The 23,867-nt window shown below is 40.4% G+C and overlaps 1 protein-coding gene across 2 annotated transcripts in view; it reads right to left on the bottom strand.

Moving 5' to 3' along the window:
• Window positions 1-513: 513 nt before the first annotated feature.
• Window positions 514-23,867, bottom strand: part of SYNPO2 (synaptopodin 2) — a 194,813-nt gene continuing 171,459 nt past the window's right edge. For both annotated transcript variants that reach the window (XM_002717223.6, XM_089302878.1), the window contains one exon: window positions 514-7,889. In XM_002717223.6, coding sequence (XP_002717269.3) covers window positions 7,344-7,889 — 546 coding nt within the window. In that variant the 3' untranslated portion in view covers window positions 514-7,343. The remainder of the gene's footprint in view (window positions 7,890-23,867) is intronic.

Below are 23,867 nucleotides of genomic sequence, written 5' to 3' on the forward strand. Positions count from 1 at the left end.
AACCAATGCTCCCCTATGGGATGCATATGTCACAAGCAGTGGCTTAATCTGCTGTGCCACAACTCCAACCCTAGAACGACTCTTTTTAAAATGTGCTTTGTGTAATAGTAATAGTCATCCTTGCTAGGATTCGTGTTGAAACTTAATCTGCAGTGCAACAGAATGAAAGCTAGAACCTTTCAGAGGTGAATAGGCCTTCAGGACTTTGCCCTCATAATGAGACCAATGCCTTATACAGGGGCTGGAGGGGGCAAGTTTCTCCTTCCGTTCCCTTCTCTGAGTGTAGCGACAGCAACAGGCGCCATCTTGGACGCAGGGAGCAGCTCTCACAAGAAACCACACCTGCCAGTGCCTGGATCTTAGACTTCCCAGCTCACAGGACCAGGAGAAAATACACTCTGTTCCTTATAAATGATCTAGGTTCAAGCATTTTGTTATTGCAGCAGAAACAGATTAAGACAATTCTATAACTGGTAATGACAAAATAAAAACATTTAATGAACGATATGAGGCTTATTTTTGAAAGAAAAATATTTATTCACACTATAAAAAGTGACAGTTAAATGTATTCTTCATTGGCAACTTCCTTAGGCAAAATATTGTAGGATTTATTCATACCTCTGATTTTTTTCTACATCATAGTATTTTAGACCTTGAATAGTTACATCTTATTTATCAATGTCTCCCTTTTTGTGCAAAATGAGAAATACAGATACATGTCTTAGTCAAACATTGTATGAATGAACTGGTTGAATCATAATGAGAAATATAAGATTTTCAAAAACTACAACAGGAAAATACTGCTGGACATAAAACCTCTCAACCCTTATCCACCTCCCCAACTTTTTTTTTCTGTTTGGTTATTTTCTTTGTCAAGTTCATGCTTAACTGTGCATTGAACTTTGGCTATTTTATCACAAAATTAGGGTTGTTTTTCTTCTTAACCCTCTAAAACTTTCAATAAATCATAGCTATTTTGTGATGCTACTAGTCACAGCCCTAGTTACCATAGAGAGAAACCAGAGAGATCATCTGACTCCAAGGGTAAAGTAGCATTCAACTGGCATAAAGGCCCAAGTAATTATGTCTGGGCTCAGAGCAAGGCACTCCAGAGTGTGGTGCTCCTGCTCTGGCATGCTGAGCGCTTCCAACAGCAGCAGACAGCAAGGCCTCACAGACAACTCTACCTGAGCTTCTCCCATCCTTCTGTCTCCCATCCCTCCTTCCCTCCTAGAGTGAGACACAGAAAGTGGAATCCCAGGGGTGGGTTTTATGGTGTAGCAGAATAAGCCCTGACTTGCGATAATGGCATCAGGAATGCCTGTTCAAGTCACTGCTAGTCTCTCTATGGTCCAGCTACCTGCTAAACCGCCTGGGAAGCTCCAAGTACTCCTCTACCCATGTGGGAGACCTGGATGGAGTTCTTGACTCCATTAATAAACTTGTCATCCAATACTGTTGCTAAGCTGCCTTTTGGTATAGGAGTGTCCCACTCCCAGGAGGAAGCAATGCAACACAGAAAGGCCAGGAAGAATCCCAACGGACGACCTCACTGGGTTTCCCTGCTGAATCTACGACCTTCTGTCCAGTCACATGTCTATACATCTGTCCAGTCTTTACCAAATGTAGGCGTGAACACAGTTTCCCCCTGGGGCCTCTGAGTCTTCATTTCCGAAGGCTTACATGTCTGTAAAACTGATTACATAAATTCGTTACACATTTCTCTTGTGAACCTGCCTTTTGTTAGAGCAGTGGTAGCTGCAACCCTTATGAAGGGTGAGAGAAGGGATCACACCTTTCTGCTTGTGTAGTAACAAGCTCTAGGAAATACTTTCCCCCTTATTTATCTATTTATTGTTTTTAAACTAGGATGCCTCTGTGTCCTATGTACTGGACCTGCAGAAAACTGCGGTATGAATGACATGTAGTTTAACAAGAAAAACCACCAAGCCAGCAGCCTCTTGAAATGAGGCTCGTCCCGACAGGTCAGGGAGCAGCTTTGAGAGCTGTGAAGCTTCTGCAGACTCCTGGGTTGAGGTTTCCTTTGCTGCTCTAAAATTGGTTGCTCTATCCGAGTGAGGGCAGGGATGGAAGAAAGCGTAGCACTTTACTTTCAAACATGGGCTCTAGAAATACCTCTGTGTTGAAGAATTATCCCTGGAGAATCCATTTTTAGCTCAATTATCTAAATAAAGAATCTTCCTTTTCTAGTAAAGGTGATGCTAAGAAAAGGCCATGCAGAAGATCCTGTCTCTACCTCTGTATGTGGATAGCTATGTGGACAAGCCTCTCTGGAAAAATCTGGGCTTAAGTAAGATTGTGCCTTTGCCTACATATGGACCATTGTAATTTGTTGGGTAGTTTAGGACAAATCTCACACTTATTTAAACCATCATGGTATGGCAGTCCCACTTTTATGAAGGCTTTTCGTCCCCTCACATAAAAAATACAGAGTGAAAAATGCTGAGGTGAGCTGAGTTTTTTCCTGGTAGAGGGGCTGGGAGCAGAGGGAATTTGATGAAGAAGGTTACAGAAGGAAGGAAAGAACACTCCAGCAAGCCTTCTGGACACCTTTAAAGCAAATGAATCCCACCCCACAGGAACATATACTGATGGTATTCCCTCTTATTTCTTTCAAAATATTTATTTATTTATTTGAAAGGCAGAGGGAGAGAGATAGAGATCTTCCTTCTGCTGGTTCACTCACCAAACAGCCTCAACGGATAGGGCTAGGCCAGGCGGAAGCCAGGAGCATGGAACTCAATCTGAGTCTCCCAAGTGGGTGGCAGGCGCCTAAGAACCTAGGCCATCTTCCCAAGCTTTCCCAGGTGCTTGAGTAGGAAGCTGGATTATAAGAGGAGCACCTGGGACATAAACTGCACTAATATGGGATGCCAGAGTCACAGGCGGTGGCTTAACCCATTGCACCACAATGTCGGCCCAGTCCTGATGGCATTTCTTATGTCAATTTTCATAGGAGGGCGTGATTGAAAGTGTTTATAAATAATGAAATGCCCCTTCATGAAAAATACTGATGTATTAAATTTGAGATGTCCTTTATCTTGTGATTTGCCAAAACTGCTTAGGAGAAGGGAGCCCTATGTTCTGAACACCTCTGTTATGTGGACTACGGACAAACTGCCAGGTCTTGAGGCTTTGCTGTTGCTGTCTGCCTGAGAATCTTGCCAGGGAATTGAACTCTCCTTGCCTCAGGCTGCCTGTTGGCTCCATATGGAGATGATATTACCCACCTCTTAGTAATGCTTTGAACTTCATAAGTTACTGGACACCAGGAATTCCTCAGAGTAAAGGGGCTTTTTCCATGGAAAAACAGTATTAAAAAGCTGTGCTGTGTGATTCCAGTTAACCAGGGAGTTCACATTCCGGCTGATAGTTTTAATATTCTGTAAAAGAGCCAAAGTCATTTTTCAAAATGTTTTGCTTAAAAATGCCTTTTTATGGTGAGGACTTGAGTCTACAGAGGGTAATCTTGGGCCAGCCTAATGGGGACAAATAATTGGAAATACTAGAATGACAAGCATGGCTTTAGAAATTCAACCAGCGTTTGTCAACCATGTTACCATTGTCTGTACCTGGACTTAGGACCGATTTTCAGTATACTAGTAAGGAAAGAATTAGTTAACATGAATATCTAAATAAGTTTGGATTCTAAACTTCATACCTTACTTGTTAAATTGATCCTATTTTTCAGATAAGGTTTCAAAGAAATTTTTAAATGTCACAGTAACAAAGAATTTTTTGCTTGGTCAAACTTTAATCAGGCTTCTGAGTCTTCTGCTAGACCCATCTGTACTTCCACGTAAAATCTTATTTTGGCAAAGAGCCTTGCTAAGTCAGTTTGCCAAGAATACTTCCTCCCCTTCTCCAATATCTGATGACCCTCCAATCTCAGTAGCTCCTCATGCAGCCCCCACCACCACTACCACCTATTAAGGCTGGTCACCCTGACCTCTCTTTAGTAAGAACCCTATTAGGTTGTTTCAGCCAGAATGCTCCCTACCCCTGGTGTTTTGTCTTGGTAACTTTCCATCTATTGACCAGTCCCCCCCACACACCCTGCTCCTTGGCTCTGAACTCCCTCTTGTCTATGTTTTGTTCAGAGTCAAATCCAATCTCTACCCCGTTACCACAAGACCCCATTGCAGTGGTCCTGAATAAAGTCTTCCCCACCATGCTGTAACAGGGGTCAATGAACACTTTCTTTCTTTAACAACAGTTTAAAGGTTTCCACCTAGCATGAAATTATTTTGATGTATCTGGAAGCTACTATGGAAAATAAAATTTAAAAATATGTAGTGGATAACAGTGAATCTTCTTTGGTATAAAGAACAATTTACAATAATTTTTAATAAGGAAAAATGAAAGGTTTCTTGACTTGATGTTCAAGTTACATTTATTACTAACATAATTTTGATTTTCAGTATGCATCTTTCATATACAGTCTGGATAAACAGAGGTTGAAATATCTATTTAATTATCAGGAGAACATAGTCTGCTTTTTAGTAGAAGTGTGGACAGTGGAGTTACTTCCGCTTTGAATAGAACAAAGTGTGAAAATCTACCCTCTTTTTAAAACAAACATTTCTATAATTCCTCTCTAATTATTATAACTAAGCCATTTGATAAATTTAAGTCTCAATTTATATGTGTATACACTTAAACCCTAATAGGGTGACCCTTTCCAATGTGTGTGACAGTGCCCAAATATAAGAGACATATTCAGAAATAAATGGACTTGAATCTGTGCATTAATAAAATTCAAAATACAGTACAAATTGTAAGTCAACTTAATAATGGACTCACACATGCAATGATATACTTAAGCTCAAGATGTAGAAAAAGTGCCAAATTAGTGCCTCTATGACTGGTATACTTTACTTTTACAGAAAGTTCTTTTAATCCACAATAAAGCGTGACCTCTTCCTACTCATGTGATTGCTACTATGAGAAAAACGTCTTGTGAAAAACATGTCCTCTATTTACAAAGCAACAACTCTTCCTGGTATTACTGAGAAGACAGACCAGCTTATTTTACTTTTTTTGTGCTGAGTCATCTAGATCTTCTATATGTATAGGAATTAGATCTCAGTGTGGTAGGTGTCCTGTCTCAACCATTAGCTTAAGTGGAAGCAATCTAACTTTGTCCATTTGCAGGTAGGCTAGAGAAAAATAATCTGAGTTTGACACTGGTATTTTTGCTTTTTCAGAATTTTCATCTGCAAAGTAGAGTTTCTTGAAGCATTCATTTTTAATAAAATAGGGGAAGTTCATTTCCTTGTGAGTGAAAAATGAGCAGCTTTCCTACCATGTATTATCTTTTCTGTGATGTATAGAATAGATTCAGATAATGCAAATAATTTTGATCTAATGCAAAGGAAGAAGAGTGTTTTATAATAATATTTAAGTTTAAAACATCTACTTCTCTCTATTTTGAGTCTAGTGAAAGTTCTAGTGAACACGACAAGTATAATGTGTATCAACTGATGGAAATAACACTAACACTTGTAAGAGAAAGCAATAAAATGGAATATGGTCCTAACAAGCAAAATCTTTTCCACTAAATCCTCCATTTGTTAAAACTTTCAAACCTAGAATGATTCAACCACTATAATAAACTTTGAACCAAGTAAGGATTTTAGGTGAAGGATTTCTGAGAATATGCTGACAGACTGATCCATATACCAGATATTATCTTTTAAGATTTCATGGAAATTTGTGGAGTCACTAACAATATTTTACACCTTGAGGGAATTAACACTATATCAATTTAAGATGATTTAACAATATAGAAAATATTTATGTTTTTTTTCTTCCATAACTGAACAAAGTACTATTTGGCTGGTTCTACCACTAAGGTTACCTTTAAAAAAAATTATTTTTTCTAGCCTTGAAGGTAAGGGATTACTTGCACCCTGGAATCTTTTAAATTTTATTCAATGAAAGAGAACATCATAATGATAAATTCGAGTTACAAAAGCAAACAAAGCAAAATTATCGTATTTAAAAACTTGAGCAAGTTTTGAATACTCAAGATTTTATTTAAAAATATTCTAGATACTTGCTTACTGTGTAAAATTTTGAATGTCCTTATATTTAGTGCTTTGTGGGTGTAGTAGTAAGAAGTGGTGTTGGATCTGATTGTTTATTATCAAGCTACAGAGTCATGGGTTAGGGGATTGATGACACAGCTGTCTAACTTCCTTTGAACATCCCACTAGCACCACTAGTTACATAGGCTTCCGTGGCATGTTTCTTCTAATCAAATAAGTGGTCATGACCTATACTTTCATAATAACAGGCATATTCATCTATCATTTCCTTAAACTCATTAATAGATTTTTTTCACATCAGTCCTCCCTCCATGTAACACGTAACATAAAACCTGCTGCCCAGCAATTCCTTTTGGGACCTTTGATGACACAGGCAGTGACACTAGTTACCTAATTCATTCCTAAACTTAATCTGACATTTGTAAAATGAACAACAAAATATGGACAATGCATCAAAGGTCATTTTACTAACGAGAGCATCCCAGAATATCCAAGTTGATAAGGAACTAAGATATCAGATAATCCAATTTTCTCATTTGATAAATTGGGATATCCAAACTCATAGCTACTCCTGTCTCAGGCTGCTGGCTCTAAATTAGATTAAAAATAAATCCTATACATAAACCTTTCAATTCTCCACACATTACATCATTTACCCCCCAAACCCTTCTGAAGTGCCTAATAATCATATTCATTTACATTGATTACATTGATTTTTTCTGAGAACTCCTATATTTCAAAAAGAAAATCTTAATTTTACTAGACATAAAGTGTCTCAGACAAATGCTTGAAATAACACTAAAGAAGTCACTTTTTCATAATCATTACTCATTAGCAGGTTCCCAATGAAAATTTCTCCAGAATTATATTCATTGTTATTACAGCTGATGATAATGAGCACACCATATTCCATTCATTCCTTTCTGGACTAAAGCACATTCAAGAAAACACTTAATTTCATCTAAATTCAGTAGAGTTTAGTTGATCAGACCACTCATATAAATGTAATTAAGATTATGAGTTACTTTTAAGTGCCAGCACATCAATGCAAAAAATAAATTTTTTTCAGAGAAATTCTCAGTGCATCACCAGATAAGGAAGTGATTCATGCTCACAAACCCCTATACACACATAAACACACAAATGCAGATCAATAACCTATAAGAACAAGAAGAGGCCAGAAGTGAATCAAAATCTACCAGAAAAGTCAAAAACTCTACAAAGGAGCATTAAGAAAAATCATAGTTGGCACATGATCAGTTCTTGTAACTTTCATGTTTGGCGTCTCCAGCCCCTTGGGTGTGGGTTATAGTTGTAATCAGCTACTGGAAGACAGTAATCAGACCTGGTTTCCAAGGACATTATTTCAGAATCATTTCTGGAGACTGGCCTATAACATGCATATGGCAACTGGGAACCATATTGAGAACTGCTGGACTTATTATTATTATTGGCTAGGGATGTGACATTATATTCTTGCTTTCTAAATGAGCTGGTGTTGGCCTTCTGGGTTTGAGGAACATAGGGGAATCTCTCATTCCAATCTTGTGGAGGCCCTGGAAGCACCTTCCTCCGAGCTGCTGAGACCACATTTGCCACAATGGATTCCTGGATGTTTCTAGGTCCGAAGGCATCATCCACTAGACCAAGGGGAGACTTTGCAGCCGCTTCCCAAGGGGTTGGTCTCTTGCTTGGTTTGTCCATCCCATCAGCTGACTTGCTAGAGTAGTTATAAGCAGGTTGGTATCCCCAGGGAGATGTTGTAGAAATGGTGGGTGGCATAAATCTTCCGGGAACAGAAAGGGAGCGCCCAATCTCCTAAAAATAATAAAAATATTAATATAGCTCATTCATGCATTTGTGCTGATTATTATCCCAAAATATTCCTGGTACCATTTCCACCTTCTGCACGAATCAACCTCCCACAATGCTTAGTCTTAGAGCCCGCACAGGAGATGGCTGTCGTGTCTTACTAGCTCTGGTCTGCCACTTGACTCCTTGTCCTCACTTGGCCTCCTAGCTGCTCTCCCTCTCTGAACCCATGACACCAATCGCTGCCATCTTTCTGAAGCACAATTCACGGCTGGAGCCCTGTCATGGGTGAGAACCGCCTTAGCTTCTGCCCGTCCCAAACACATTCATATCTATTCCCTCAGCTCACCCTCATTCCAGTTCTGTCTTCCTGGCACAAAATAAATAAAGCATGTTGATTACCTTAGAAATGGGCCATAAGCTACTGTGCCTTTTACTTTTCCCTTGTGACTTTAAAGCCATCTCATTTTGGTCCAGTGAGTGTAGCAAACACAAACAAGAGCTACTTAGACCAGGAATGATAGAGTGGTTGGCCTTTGACTTCTCAAAGATGACACGGATCTTTATTTCATAACCATGGTGCATTGCCCACGTCTCTGAGGATATCATTTTGTTTATTTCATTTGTGCTTGTTTCCTTCCTTTTCATTTATTACATTCCCGTTTCTTTAAGACTTAGTGTCCCTGCAACACCCTGCTAGATGTTCTGCTTGACTAATACACAGCAGCTGAATTTATTGAAAGTTCTTGTGTTCTCTCCCATTGCAGATTTTGCATTTCCAGGGACCCTGATTCCTGGCTATCCACATTACTTCTTTCTGTATTCTTAATTGTGGGTTAGCAAGGGCACACCTGGGGGAAATGAGTCAACTTTGAAAGTATCAAAACATTGTGTTTTTGAACAAAAGGCCCCTGCTTCAAAATTGTGTTCAGATTTCATAAACAGTTTCCACAGGTTTAAGCTTAATCAAATTCTTAACTTTAAAGTGAATAGCAACACCTGGACTTAAGCAAAATATCTAAAATGCAAATTTTTTGTTTGTTTGTTTTCCCTATTAGGCAAACAGAGAAGGTAGATGATACATTCTTGGTTCACAGATGAAAATTAAGGGGGTAAATATAATGGAAGTGAGTACTCTGTTTTTAATCATTAAAACTTTACCAATAATGATGGAATCCTAGCAAAAATCTTGTTTTAACTCATTTCTTTACCTTAATCCCAGAACTAGTCATAAATCCCCTTCACCATTAAGTTGATGGGGGTAGAGACCAGACACTTGTCACCATTATTTAAGGCTTGGTTTCTATTCTACATTATTTAAGTGTTGCCTTAAAAATCATTCAAGAAAAACTTTTTTTCTTTTAACAGAGAGAGGTAGAGACAGAGAGAGAGAGGTCTTCCATCCGCTGGTTCACTCCCTAGATGACCACAACGGCCAGAGCTGCGCTGATCTGAAGTCAGGAGCCAGGAGCTTCCTCCAGGTCTCCCACATGGGTGCAGGGGCCCAAGGACTTGGGCCACCTTCTACTGCTTTCCCAGGCCATAGCAGAGAGCTGGATCGGAAGAGGAGCAGCTGGGACTAGAACCGGCGCCCATATGGGATGCCGATGCTTCAGGCCAGGGTGTTAACCCGCTGCACCACAGCGCTGGCCCCTGAAAAACTTTTTGAACACATAATATTTCCAGGCACTTTCCTATAAGCTAAAGATACAAAGATGAAGAAGTTCTTGCTCTCAAGAAGCACAAAGTTCAGGCCTATTTTTACCTCCATGGGGGCAAGTTAGTCAGTCATAGAGGAAGAGACTCTGTCTTGACAAGAAAAGGAAGAATTTTCTAACTTGTGAGTAGTATTAAGATTCAGTGTGATGAAGAAAAATTGAGCTATTTTCTGTAGTATATGTCTGTACCTCCCTTTTATCCCTGCTAATGGAAAAGTGAGAACAACAGTTTTCTACAGGATCCCTGGGACGATTTTCCCGTCCCATTGATAACTGCCTGATGTGGTCTTTGATCAGATGTAAAACATCAAGGGCTTGCTTTATCAGGTCTTTAAAACAACAGAGAGTTGAGAGTATGGCAATAGATAGAGAGATCTAAGGCTCCACAGATCTCTGTATGGCTAATAACTGGAAAAAGAAATAATTATCAATATTTGAAAGTATTAAGTACTGTGTGAATGCTTATATGATAGTGACAAGATATCCAAAATGATAGATGAAAGATAGGAATTTATTTTCTGTTCTTTTTCCCACCCACTTTGCTTGAAAACCTTCAGAACTGAAATGTAGCAGAAATTAGAAAGTTAAAACATTGGTGAGTAATATCCTAATAATGAGATTAGAGGATTTTTTTTTTCTTTTAGCTATGGTATAAATGTCAATCAATTGAATGTGTCAGGAGAAGAGTGAAATTTTGAAGCATGATTTGGAAGAGTAGGTTAAAGCTTTCTAAAGAGAAATTAAAAATAGCATGGAGGTTTAAAACAAAATCCCATGCAGAGTCCGCATATGACAATTTCAGCAGCAGTGTTGATTGTGAGAAAAGAAAAGCAATCAGCTCAGTGCACAATGGTTATTGCTCTTCCATGTCTTATTCAGACTGCTGAACACTTTCCTTCCAGGGCTAACAATAGAGAAGAAAATTATCAATTATCCTAGATGAGAGATTCAACTGTGATATAAATAAATCAGCCTTTAGGCATATAGTTATTTCTGTTTATGCCCAAAATATTGCAGACCTCTGGTCTCTGCTTAAATCCAAACCCTAATCTTAACACACAAAGCAACTTCACGTCTTATTCTCTGATGTCATTTCCTTCTGTCCAGCTCTGTCCCTAGGCTCAGGCTGTTCTCTGCCTGGCTGACCAAAGGAAGCCACGTGATAGCCCCTGAGCCAGCAATGACCCAAGGGATCTGAAAATAACAGAGGTGTTTCTTCTATTTTGAGGTTTGAACGTCTGATGCCAGCACCCAGTGTATCAGCCTGAGTTGTCACTCCCACTGTGGACTGAATTATTATCTGAGGAATTTAAATGTTGTATATGAGAACACTTAACTGTAACCAATATGCTAAACTGGCTTTACCCATAGCATTTCATCCAATTGCTTCCTTCTTTTTCTCTCCTACCACCATTTAAATTGTATTAAATAACAGAAGCTCTTCCACCACCACTGGGTGATGATGAAACAGGTCCTTGACATTCTGCTTACCTTTACGAGTAATTCTAGGGTGACTTTAAGTCTCCCAAACCAGTCTTATTTTGAAAGAGAAGGTTCCATCACCTGTAATCACAAGCTCCAACTTCAAGTGAGATCTCTTCTGCTTCCCCAGTGGAGCCAGTTTCATGAGGTTCAGTTCCTTTAGGGAAGGCCTCACTGTTGGCATCTTCACTTGCTCCCTCCCCTGTCTCTCCAGCTTGCTAACTCTGCCTGCTGGCACCCTGGGTTGAAGGGCAAGGATGGAGAAGAACGAGGCCAGAGGAAGCTTTTCCTTACTTTGATAACCTTCTCTTCTGGCTTTTTCCTTTTAGGACCAGTCAGACCCAGAGAGGGACACTTTCCTGGGATACTGGAAGATTCCCATCACTAGGTACATTTTACCTGTAGGCTTTGATCCATCCCAATCTGTCTTTGTTCTAGGGGGTAACGTGACTTGTCTGTACTGCCTTAAGCAGCTGTCTATTTATGGCTTGTAGCTACCAGGATCCATTGCCCCTCTGGAGAGGCCCCATGATGACACCCTCCATCCCTCCCTTGCTCCTGGCCTGTACTGGTCCATGGGTAACAATTCCATCATTTGCCTGTGAGGATGTGGCAGCACATTTCCTGTTTTTCGTGTTTTTTTTTTTTCTCCATAATAGTTTGTTAGCCTGTACTTCACCCCCAGCTTTCCCAAGAGGGCATCAGATCCCAGTCCACTCTGACCTCCTGCCCATCCCCATGCTGGCCTCTCATGTGTGATCTAAGAAGCCACCTTGATACTCCCACAAGACTTGAGATATAGGGATGGAACCTTCACTCCAGCTACTCCCAACACACACATCTACGACACTTCACAAAATCCGCTTTCCTTGGTGTATCAGGTGCCCTTTAGTTACCTGGACCTGGCTGAAAGGTTCAAGAGTTAAGTAAGTAGCTTGCTACCATTTCCTTTGTAAAGTATGCATTTTAGTCTGGACTCTTACTTCAGTGTGTAATGTCCAATGCGGGCTTTAGGTGAAACTTCAGCCTCAATATTCTGTTAGGCTAACATACCATTTTCGGTAGAGCATTAAGTTCTCTTGTTTGTCTTTCTAAAATAAAATAGGGGTGGGTATATAGTCTAGTAGTTAAGAAGTTGCTTGGGAGCCAGCGCAGCGGCTCACTAGGCTAATCCTCCACCTTGCAGCGCCGGCACATCGGGTTCTAGTCCCAGTCAGGGCGCTGGATTCTGTCCCGGTTGCCCCTCTTCCAGGCCAGCTCTCTGCTGTGGCCAGGGAGTGCAGTGGAGGATGACCCAAGTGCTTGGGCCCTGCACCCCATGGGAGACCAGGAGAAGCACCTGGCTCCTGCCATCGGATCAGCGTGATGCGCTGGCCGCAGCGCGCCGGCCGCGGCGGCCACTGGAGGGTGAACCAACGGCAAAGGAAGACCTTTCTCTCTGTCTCTCGCTCTCACTGTCCACTTTGCCTGTCAAAAAATAAAAAAATAAATAAAAAATAAAAAAAAAAGAAGTTGCTTGGAATGCCCACATCCCCACTCTCAGTGTGCGCTTCCTGCTAATGCACAGCCTTGGGAGACAGCAGGTAACATCTCAAGTAGTTGGATTCCTGCTATCCAAAGCGGGGATTGAATTCCTGGCTCCTGGCTTCAGCCTAGCCCAGCCCTGACTGTAGCAGGCATTTGGGGAGTGAACCAACAGATGGGATCTCTCTCTTTCTGTTTCTCCAATAAATAAATGTCTTAAAATGAAATATAGGCTAAACTTGGATGGAATTTTTTTTCCTACTAATTAATTCTAAGGAACTTCTCTAATAACTTCCAATAGTTGTAAAGGGTTGAAACCTCAGTCTGCCCTGAGGCCCTGCTCTGGGCAGAATCTTACTTGTTACCAGGGCATCTTGGTCAGTGCTTAGGTTCTGGTTTGGGAGAAATTCTTCCCTACAAGGAACTATCTTTACTGCACATTCAGTCATTCTTTAACATATTCCCAGTTTCTTTCACCCTTTTTGAATACTTTCACCATCCTGTTGCTATCTTTCATTTTCCATACTAGGAAGAAATAATACCCAGTATTTATTCCCTCAAGTTTTCTGCATCCCTTTTCCTCCCGTTTGTTGGATAAGGCCAACACAGCTATGATGATCTTAAGCAGATGTGTGCACTTACACCCCAGACACACCCATGTGCTGAGTGAAGACATCCTTCAAACTCCCCTGAGGACTGTGGCATTCGGCAGTTGGCATAGTTCATATTGCACCTGCAACATTCAGTCAGTGTGTTTCTAGAGCAGTCTGTCCTTTAGAACTTCAACCCATGAGAGAACATACCAATATTTAGCCAATCCAATACAATTCATGTAGTGAAGGGTGTAAGACTTCCACTGAACTCATGAATCACTGGATGTTCTATATCGCCCTAAAAGACTAAAGAAGCATTTTCCTACCTCTGCCTTTAGTAGTAGCCAACACTGATACATTACTTACTGTGTGTAGGAAATTGGTATTCTTGCTTTATGTGGCATATTTCATATATCCTCGCAACAATCCTACAAAGTAGACACTATCACTATCCTGCAGATGACAATTCTTGAAGAGGATAAACAACTTAGCCAGGGGTAGAAAGCTAATAAGCAGTAGAATAGAGAGTTGAACATAAGCGTCTCATACTAGAGCTGTGAATCTAAGATTGGACTGTACTTGCAATGAGATTCTTTTGAGAGAACATCCTCTTTAAAAACAGTCAAGTTCATGCAAACTAAATGGAATGAGATCTTAGAAATTTTGGAAAGGTAGGGTGAGAAGAATCACTGTGTTCCTAAATTTGTGTATATAAAATGCAAGAAGTTTGTATTACTTAAATAAAATTTTAAAAAAGGAAGTATAGCAATTAAAAATAAAGAAATTTTGGCAAGGGTCATTTACATTGTGATGAGTGAATATTTGGCAGTTTGCCATGTGTCACGAGAACAAGCAGGTGGCCAGTGTAAAGGAAGCAGAGTACATCAGATTTAGATGCACTTTGGCCCCTTGAGGAGAAACAAATATGGGGCTCTGCATTTAGGAGCAAAGCTCAGAGCAGCTGAGGGTCTTTCTTGGCTTAATAAAAATCATCTTTTTATGCCAATTGAATGTTGATTTAGCCATACAGCTCATTAACAAAGTAGTTTAGTTAGCTTCCTTGTTGAACTGTCTGGTAACCAACTTAACTGGCCAGGAGCACTTGACACTTGAAAACGAAAGATTCTTTGAGGTTTACGTTTCTAAAGCAATGTAAATAGTCCTAGAAGCCAAAAGAGTTTAATGCCTTGAAGTTCAACTGTATTATGTCATACACCTTGAAAGCTATAAGGTTCCCTTGGCTGAAATCCTGCTTATACATGCAGTGTAGAGCAAGGATCTTCAACTGGTAACTATTAGTCCAACTCATTTGACTTCTTAAACACATAATCATTAATTACCCAGCACGGCTATTCCCAAAGGCCCAAGAAAAGTAAAAAGAGCAAATGGTATATCTTTTGACCTTATAACCATTGATTGGAATTTCTGAAAAGCAGAGATCCTAGAAGAGACACTCAAAGAGAAGAAAGCACTCAGGAAGCACAGGCATTTTCCAAATTCCCACTTGCTCAGATCAAAGTCTTTAGAGTCAGTGTGGACTATCCCCCATCTTACACTCTACGCCTGGTCTGTTAGCACTGACCATACAATACATCTAGTATCTGACATTTCTCATCACCTCCATGGGTACCATTTTGGACTAAATTGCCAAATACTCTTGCCTAAATTATTGACATTGTCTCCTGATTGGTTTTCCCAGTTCCATCCTTGCCTCACTCAGTCTATTCTTAATATGCCAGCCAAAATAATCCTGTGAATCTCTACATCAGATTATGTCACCCAGTCCTCTGATTAAAACTTTCCATTGGGGGCCAGCATCATGGTACGGCAGATTAAGCCACAGCCTGCAATGCCAGAATCCTGTATGTGTGCTGGTCATGATCTGGCTGCTCCACTTACAATCCAGCTCCCTGCTAATGTGAATGGGAAAGCAGCAGAGGGCAACCCAATTTCTTGGGCCTCTGCCACCCACGTGGAAGACCCAGAAGAAGCTCCTGGCTCCTGGATTCAGCCTGACCCAGCTCTGGCTGTTGTGGTCATTTGAGGAGTGAAACAGCGGATGGAAGACCTCTCTCTCTCTCTCTCTCTCTTTCTCTCTGTGTAACTCTGCCTTTAAAATAAATAAACAAATCTTAAAAATCACTTTCCATTGGCTTATTTTTAAAAGGAAAAATCAGTGTTTTCATTGACCCATAAGACACCACAAAATCTCCTGAGCAACTCCCTTTTTCCGTAAATATTTATTTATTTATTTATTTATTTGAAAGGATCAAGAGAGATATCTATCTTCCATCCACTAGTTCACTCCCCAAATGGCCACAACAGGCAGGGCTGGGCCAGGCCAAAGCTAGGAGCCAGGAAATTCTGGGTCTCCCATGTGGATGCAGGGGCCTGAGTACTTGGGCCATCCTCTGCTCTCCCAGTCACATTAGCAGGCAGCTGGAACGAAGTGGAGCAGCCGGGATGCCAAATGGCACCCCTATGGAATGCAGGTGGAGGCTTAACCTTTTAGGCCACAGTGCTGGCCTTGAGCAGCTCCTTCCATCTGACTTCATCTCCTTACACTCTCTCCCTCTAACTGTGCTCCAGCCAGTTAGCAGCCTTCTGCTCTTCCTTGAACACACAGACAGGAATGCTGCACACCTCAGGACTTTACACCTGCTGATCCCTCTGTCTGAACACAAAACCCTGGATGCAACCCCCACCTCCTTTCCTTCAGGCCCTACCCCAACATCATCCCATCACTCTATTTGGCTATTCCTTCACTCTCAGAATTCTCCACCTCCCTTCCCTTAGGTTTACATCCTCCTAACTGATCAATTTTTGACTTTTTTTTTTTTTAAAGTCTTTTTCTTTGTGAAATTAAGTTTCATCTAAGGATGAAGGTTTTTTTGTTTGTTTGGTTTTTGGTTTTTGGTTTGTTTTTTTTTTTTTTTTTGTTAAGACATCCCTAGACCAGTGACTGGTGTCAGAATAGTAGGTGCTTAGTAAAATATTTGTTAAATGAATGAATGATCATTTCTATATCTGGCTGCCATAAATCAAAAATTTGGCTATCTTCACTAAAACTTTTGGGCAGTTTGAAAGGTGCAACCCTTCCCACACAGGGTTCAGATAATGGGATTCATACTACTAGACTCCTCCCTACCATATCCTATATATATGTGTACACTCCAAATCATCCTTAGCAGGTAAATTAGGTTGAATAAATATTTATGAATAAATCAATTTTATAAATAGATGTGATTTTTTTAAATGCAATTAAATTGATTTTCATTCAGATCCATGGAAGTTTGAGAGTTTGCTTTGATCTTACAAATAAGAAAAACCTTAGAGAATTAGGCATGAATTTTGAAGAGAGCAAGACTTAAAAAAATAAGAGCTAAGAAGAGAAAGATAATGGACACTGAAATTAATTAGGACTGGAGAAGAGAAAACTGAGTGTTGTCTTCCCTTTTATCATGACATTGCAAGCAGATTTTACAAAATGGCAGCTCCTGCTAACCAATCTCATAGGATCACTCCCAACTGTAGTGAGTCTTCCGTGACAATTTTCTTGACAGCAGAAGCAATCCAACATTGGAAGACGTTTCTGCATACAGATAGAATCCTTTTATCCAGAGGCCATAAGTATAGGACAAATACTCCCCTTAGGTGATTTCAATACAATCAAGCTTGAAGGCAGAGTGCATGAGGACATCTTTAAGGTCACTTCTCTTCTAGTCTCTTAATAAAATTCTCTTCCTCACATTCCCTTAAACTTAAAATGCATCCTCCAAGTGGAGTGTTGGGAAATTCTGTTGTAGCCTCCTCCTATCTAGAAAAGGGAGGAGAATGACCTCTTATTAGGAAGAAGTTCACAGTAGTATTCTGCCTGTGAAGAGCAGGGCAGAGAATCAGGACTAATAACCTGAATTTTAAAATAGAAAAGTAGCCAAGTAACCACACATTTTAAAAACAGTTCTATGGGGGCCGGCACTGCAGGCTGGCATCCCATATGGCACCAGTTCAAGTCTTGGCTGCTTCACTTTTGATCCAGCTCTCTGCTATGGCCTTGGAAAGCAGTAGAAGATGGCCCAAGTCCTTGGGCCCCTGAACACGCATGGGATATCTGGAAGAAGCTCCTGGCTCCTGGCTTCGTGGCCATTGTGGCTAACTGGGGAGTGAACCAGCAGATGGAAGACTCTCTCTCTCTCTCTCTCTCTCTCTCTGTGCCTCTGTGTAACTCTGCCTTTCAAATAAATAAATCTTTTTTAAAAAATGATTTTGCATAAAATTAAAAAAAAAAACAGTTCAGTGAATGTAACCAACACACTTACACGTGAAGTAAGTAAGAGATACAGAGTATCTCATCTTGGTTCCATCACTATTATCTTAGATTAATTGTGGATTAAATTTTCTGTTCTGAAACAATAGGCTTTCTAAAAGTTGTATGTTTGAAGGAATTTCTCTTGTGAGGATACTTAAGGGTGGTAAATGACAGGGGAAACTGCAGGCATGTTGTATTAGAAGGGACAGGAGTGTGGATATCACACTGACCTGGGTGTTCTGCCTTTGCCTCTTGTTACCCAGGAGTCAATCTCTCCAAGCCTTACCTTCCGTAGCTGTAAAATGGGACTAATGCTGTCTACTGTAGAGATTGCACTTCAAGACTGAACGCCACGTAGCATAACAAATAGTGATGATTTTTGTTACTATGAGAAGAAACCGTGGTTCTGAAGGTGTCAGAGACCTGACAGGACCTTTTGTTCACAAGGCAACTGCATAGGCAGGCTGCCGACCTGGGATAAAAATAGGACAGACTTGCCTTTGAAGTGGCATTAGCAGCGCACGCCTGAGATACCGCAGTGCCAGCCCCTGCCCGCCTCCCCGCAACAGAACGCAGGCAGCTAGGCTGGCCAGGAACATTGCCACTGACCTCACCTCCCTGCTAGGCCACAGTGGGCCAAAGAATAAACTTCTGGATTTTTTTTAAACTTCTGTTATAAAAGAATAAAAATAACCACACTCAATTTGAGGTCATGGAGATTGATAATAGGGAGGAATTTGTTCTTATATTTCTGGGGTCCCTTTCCTCCTAGAAGTAGTGGTAACAACAATAACTGAACTGTATAGAATTTTTCCTGTAGGCACAGTTCTAAGAATTGTATTTCTATGACCTCATTTATACCTGATCTTGGCCAAAAGGCCAACAAACAATAACAATAACTATTACCTCATTTAGTTCTTTCAATAACCCTACAATCTTTATATTGCCAATAAGAAAACTAAGAGGTAGAAATTAGACATCTACCCTAGGTCACACAGGTTATACTTTACGTGTTTGTACAAGGAAAATTGGACCTTTAAAGCCACAGGTAACAAAATTTAATTTGAATAATGTATTTTGGGGCATTGAATCTGTCAGCAGAAAAAAATTGTGGCAGTAGCAAATTTTATCCTGTTATCTTCTTTCAAAAAAAAAAAAAAAACAACTATGTCCCTCTACAACTTATAGCCTCTAAAAATACTCCTATTAATATGACTTTTCTGTTTAAATAGCTAGGACTACCATTTTAATTTTTTGTAATTTTTGGGAGAAAACCCTACTTAAGTGTATTTTTATGTAACTCTAACTGGTTTGAACATAAAAATAAATCTTTGAACACATTTTCAAATATTTCGTCAAAAGTTGTATTCTCCTCAAGATTTAAATAGTAAAAGTCATTCATATAGAGTCCCACAATAGAAAAAAATAATAGATGTCAAAAGTTCTAATTCCATCATTTTCTATAGAAAAAAGGTTAAATTTCTAAATTAATTATGTTGATATACTATGAAAATTTTTTCATTCTTTTAGAGGTTTATTTGTTCATTTGAAAAGGAGAGAGAGAGAGAGAGAGAGAGAGAGAGAGAGAGAAAGACCTCCCATCCACTGGTTCCCTCACCAATGGCTACAATGGCCAGAGTTGGGCAAGGCAGAAGCCAGGAGCCCAGAACTCCTTCTGGGTCTCTCACATGTGTTTCAAGGGCCCAGCACCTTGGGACATGATCCAATGTCTCCCAGGGCATGTATTAGCAGGAAGCTGGATCAGAAGTGGACTATCTAGGGCTTGAACCAAGCACTTTCATATGGGATGCAGGTGTCCCAAGCAGCAAAGATGCTGAGTTGAATGCTCACCTTAAAATCAATTAGCTTTTGACCTTGTGGGAAGTTTTGATAGAGAAAAAATACAGTGTTTGGCACATTCTAAACACTTAATAAAGGGTGGTCATCATTGTTAGCATAAAAATTAACATGATTGGGTGGGCATTGGCACAGGCTTAAAGATACTAACCTTGAATGCCTGCATGCCATATTGGGCTACATGTATTTGAGTCCTGGCAGCACTTCTGATTCTAGCTTCCTACTGAAGTGATCACTGGGAGGTAGCAGATGATGCTTCAAATATTTAAGTTCCTGTCACCCATTTGAGAGACCTGGGTTGAGTTTCTGGCTCCTGGCTTTGGCTTGGCACAGCTCTGGCTGTTATGGGCATTTGGGCAGTGAACCAGTGGATGGAAGATCTGACTCTACCTTTCAAATAAATAAAAGTAAATAAAAAAATTAGAAAATTAACACACTATACACTTTATTTGAGTTATAATTATGATTAGTTATAAAACCAACTTAAAATGTGTTTAACTATGTGAATATAGCTTTAGCTGTCCATGATATCCTAAAAATATTTCTTTCCTAGGCCAAATCAAACAAATGTGTTTTCTCTCCTCATTCACAAAAAGAAAAACTAATGTGTACATGGTTTTAGCCCTGGAAAGGAAGTGAGGATGGGTTGAGACGATGTTTTATAGATTACGTGCTTGCTATTTGAAATAGAGCTAATATTCCTTAAGCAAACTCATTTTCCAAGTAGAATGGCTTTTGTTTCTTAGAGGAGAATTTTACCAGCTAAGATTTTTTTTTTTTTTTTTTTTGACAGGCAGAGTGGACAATGAGAGAGAGAGACATAGAGAAAGGTCTTCCTTTGCCGTTGGTTCACCCTCCAATGGCCGCCACGGCTGGCGCACCACGCTGATCCGAAGCCAGGAGCCAGGTACTTATCCTGGTCTCCCATGGGGTGCAGGGCCCAAGGACTTGGGCCATCCTCCACTGCACTCCCTGGCCACAGCAGAGAGCTGGCCTGGAAGAGGGGCAACCGGGACAGAATCCGGCGCCCCGACCGGTACTAGAACCCGGTGTGCCGGCGCTGCAAGGTGGAGGATTAGCTTAGTGAGCCGCGGCGCCGGCTCAGCTAAGATTTTAAGAACAAGTATTTTTAAGAAATGTGTACATGCAGTTGACAAGCTTGGATTGCCCTTTGCCTGATAATAGTCTCAAAACTTCCCACTGGTGTGTTTCTAAGCCACCACTTTATCATAATGCTTCATTACATTAAAAATTCCTCATTATATTAAAAAAACTGACAAAACAAAGCTTGTTGACAACCACACAACATATGACAACATAATTTCAAAGATGCGTAGAATACAGTATGAGGAAAGTGACTTACAATGTCTATGCAATTGTTCTTCCATCTATTTTATCCCAGAGTTCATTAAGTAGATCCCTGGGTTTATATCCCAGGCCTTGGGGAAATTGCTTAACTTACCACTCTTTAATAACTTAATAACTTAAGATTTGGGGCTGGCACTGTAGCGCAGCGGGTTAATGCCCTGGCCTGAAGCGCCAGCATCCCATAAGGATGCCGGTTCGAGACCTGGCTGCTCCACTTCCAATCCAGCTCTCTGTTGTGGCCCGGGAAAGCAGTAGAAGATGGCCCAAGGCCTCCGGCCCCTGCACCTGCGTGGGAGACCTGGAGGAAGCTTCTGGCTCCTGGCTTCAGATTGGCTCAGCTTCGGCCATTGCAGCCAATTGGGGATAGAAGACCTGTCTCTCTCTCTGCCTCTCCTCTCTCTGTGTAACTATGACTTTCAAATAAATAAATAAATCTTTTTTTAAAAAAAAGAAACTTAAGATATATTGCCAAATTGCATTTATGGTTCCCTCATCTAAAACATGGCTCCAGAGTGATGTTTAAAATTAGGAAAAATAAATGCAACTCTCTATCAGAGAAGTCAACAACTTGCTTTCTTAAGCTCAGAGTAGAAAAAATTGTGCTTAATTCCCTTCCCATATCTCTCTGGTCCAAGTGCTAAGTTATGTATACTTATATCTCTCTTGTTTGAAGGAACTTACACAATAATAATGTATGAAGTGATTTCAAAATGTTCATAGAAAACAAAATCAAATTATTTTGGTACAAAAAATTTTTTGAAATCCACACTTTTTTATAATATTCATTTTCCATGAATTTTTTGAAGATCCTTATTCGAACATTTCATGTTAGAGACACAAGGCAATGCCGTAAGTATGTGGAATTTTCAAGTGAATGGTTGCTTTGCTGGAATAGATGGAAGAACCCCAAGGGGGAAACAAGATTATTAGAGAGTATACCATGAAAGCCATGATCATGTACTTTTCAAGTACAACAGGAAATCTGGAAACACCAAGTATAATTTTTCAAAATCAGAGGCATTTATCCCATTTGAAAACATGAATCCTCGATCTATTTGTAGTTGAACCTTTAACGGTTCAAGGGAAGGTATTAGAATGCTTGCCTACTTATCAAACTTTTAAAAATAAGAGATCAAATACTTAATTTTGCCCCTGATACTAGCTGTTAATAGAGCTGTTTTCCTTTGGCATAGTTTCCTTCATGTGCTCACAAAACTGTAACATGTAGTTATCTTGACACAGCTTTGCACATTTGGGACTGTGGGAGCTACACTTTATCAAACGTATCTCATTCTTTGCATTCCCTTGACTTCTCCTCACTTTCACATTTGCCCTCATTTTGAGATGATGCTAGATATATACGTGACTCTTCAAGTGCTAAACAATTTTCTCATTTGCAGTATTAATTTGTGTAAATGCACTCATAAATTTACAGAATACTTATGAATTAGCCCCAAACATTGCATCAATCACTTAGCTGTTTTGGATATATAGTCTTAGCCTAATATAAAGGATAACTCCTGGAGGCAGCACAATGTATAGATTCTCATAATTACACTTTTGAAAGCTAGAGGAAGAGGGAGCCCTCAGCAAGCAATACTTGTCTGAAACTCTAATACAACCAACTATCCATTGAAAAAAAAATTTCTAGAAAAGCATGAAAAATAACCAGGGCTTGTCTATTTGTAAAAAGAGTCCTGGGGCCAGTGCTGTGGCACAGTGGGTTAAAGCCCTGGCCTGAAGCGCCGGCATCTCAAATAGGCGCCAGTTAGAGTCCTGGCTGCTCCTCTTCCCATCCAACTCTCTGTTATGGCCTGGGAAAGCAGTAGAAGATGGCCCAAGGCCTTGGGCCCCTACACCCACGTGGGAGACCCTGAAGAAACTCCTGGCTCCTGGCTTCGGATTGGCACAGCTCAGGCTGTTGCGGCCAATTGGGGAGTGAACCAGTGGAAGGAAGACCTCTCTCTCTGTCTCTACCTCTCTCTATACCTCTTTCAAATAAATAAAAATAAATCGTAAAAAAAAAAAAAGAGTCCCAACTGATATCAGTCACAAAGTTCCTCCCTAACCTGTTTTGATCTGTGTCTTAGAAATCGTTACACACTCTAAGATAGTGGTATGCACTTTCACTGTTATTCCAAATCTTGCCCACTTCAGTATTGATTGGCAAGTCTAATACAGGTGAGTTCCTATAAACACCTAAGTAGATCATCATTTATTGTGCTCCATACAACTTTACTCCCTCTCCACAAATCTCCAGCTCTCTCCTGTTAGTCTTTTCTCCTCCCACTGGCAAATGCACAAACATACATCTCATATTACAGAACTTGCAGACACATCATCATCATTTTTGTTATAGAAATAAACCTTCCTGGATTAAAGGCTGAAAACAATGGGCCTGTTGGGGTCAAAGTTGCTACAGTGTAGGCCTACCTGTTACTTTGTGCTGCTCACACTTCTAATATCTAGGCCAGGACCGACTTTGCTTTTTGTCGACCCATAACATTATTTGCTCAAATTAAAATGCTAAGTTAAAACAGAAATAACTAGGATCTCTCTCTGAGACAAGTAAAGTTCATGAACTTTGTTTTACGTTTGAAAATTCTACAATCCTATTTATGTTCATGCCAAATGTTTCAAAACTCTCCTTGATCCTAGATCCCCAAATAAGAATGTTTTGCTTACTGCCAGAGAGATTTAAGTTAGTGATTAGAAAGGCCAACTTTGATTGACAATAACTGCAGCCAAGGGAAGGCATAACAATCCCTTTTGCCAGAGATCAGAAAGAGCAGCAAGGAACTTGCGACAGTCCCTTATTCTAATGATTAACCTGTGTCTTTCTGTTTCTGGAAATATTTATGCTCGTCGTTGATTAGAGGCAGGGGTCAGACATCAAACACATCTCAAGGTCTTTTTCGTTCTTCTGCTTAAGAAAAAGCACATGCAAAGCAAATTACAACGCAACAAGCTTGAGAAGCACCTTCAGAGCCGGGAAGAGTTTGCTGCCCTCTCCTGGATGTTTGAAAACGCAGCAAGATGTGCGCTCCAGGGCCTGTTCCTCCCGCTTCAGACAAGGCACCAGCAGCCGGCAGTTTGCAAGCCTGGCTGGCCCGGACCAGGCGAGCAGAATAGA

This window comes from Oryctolagus cuniculus, chromosome 8 (assembly GCF_051225735.1).
Source record: "Oryctolagus cuniculus isolate XC-2025 breed Fujian yellow rabbit chromosome 8, ASM5122573v1, whole genome shotgun sequence".
Classification (NCBI taxonomy): Eukaryota; Metazoa; Chordata; class Mammalia; order Lagomorpha; family Leporidae; genus Oryctolagus; species Oryctolagus cuniculus.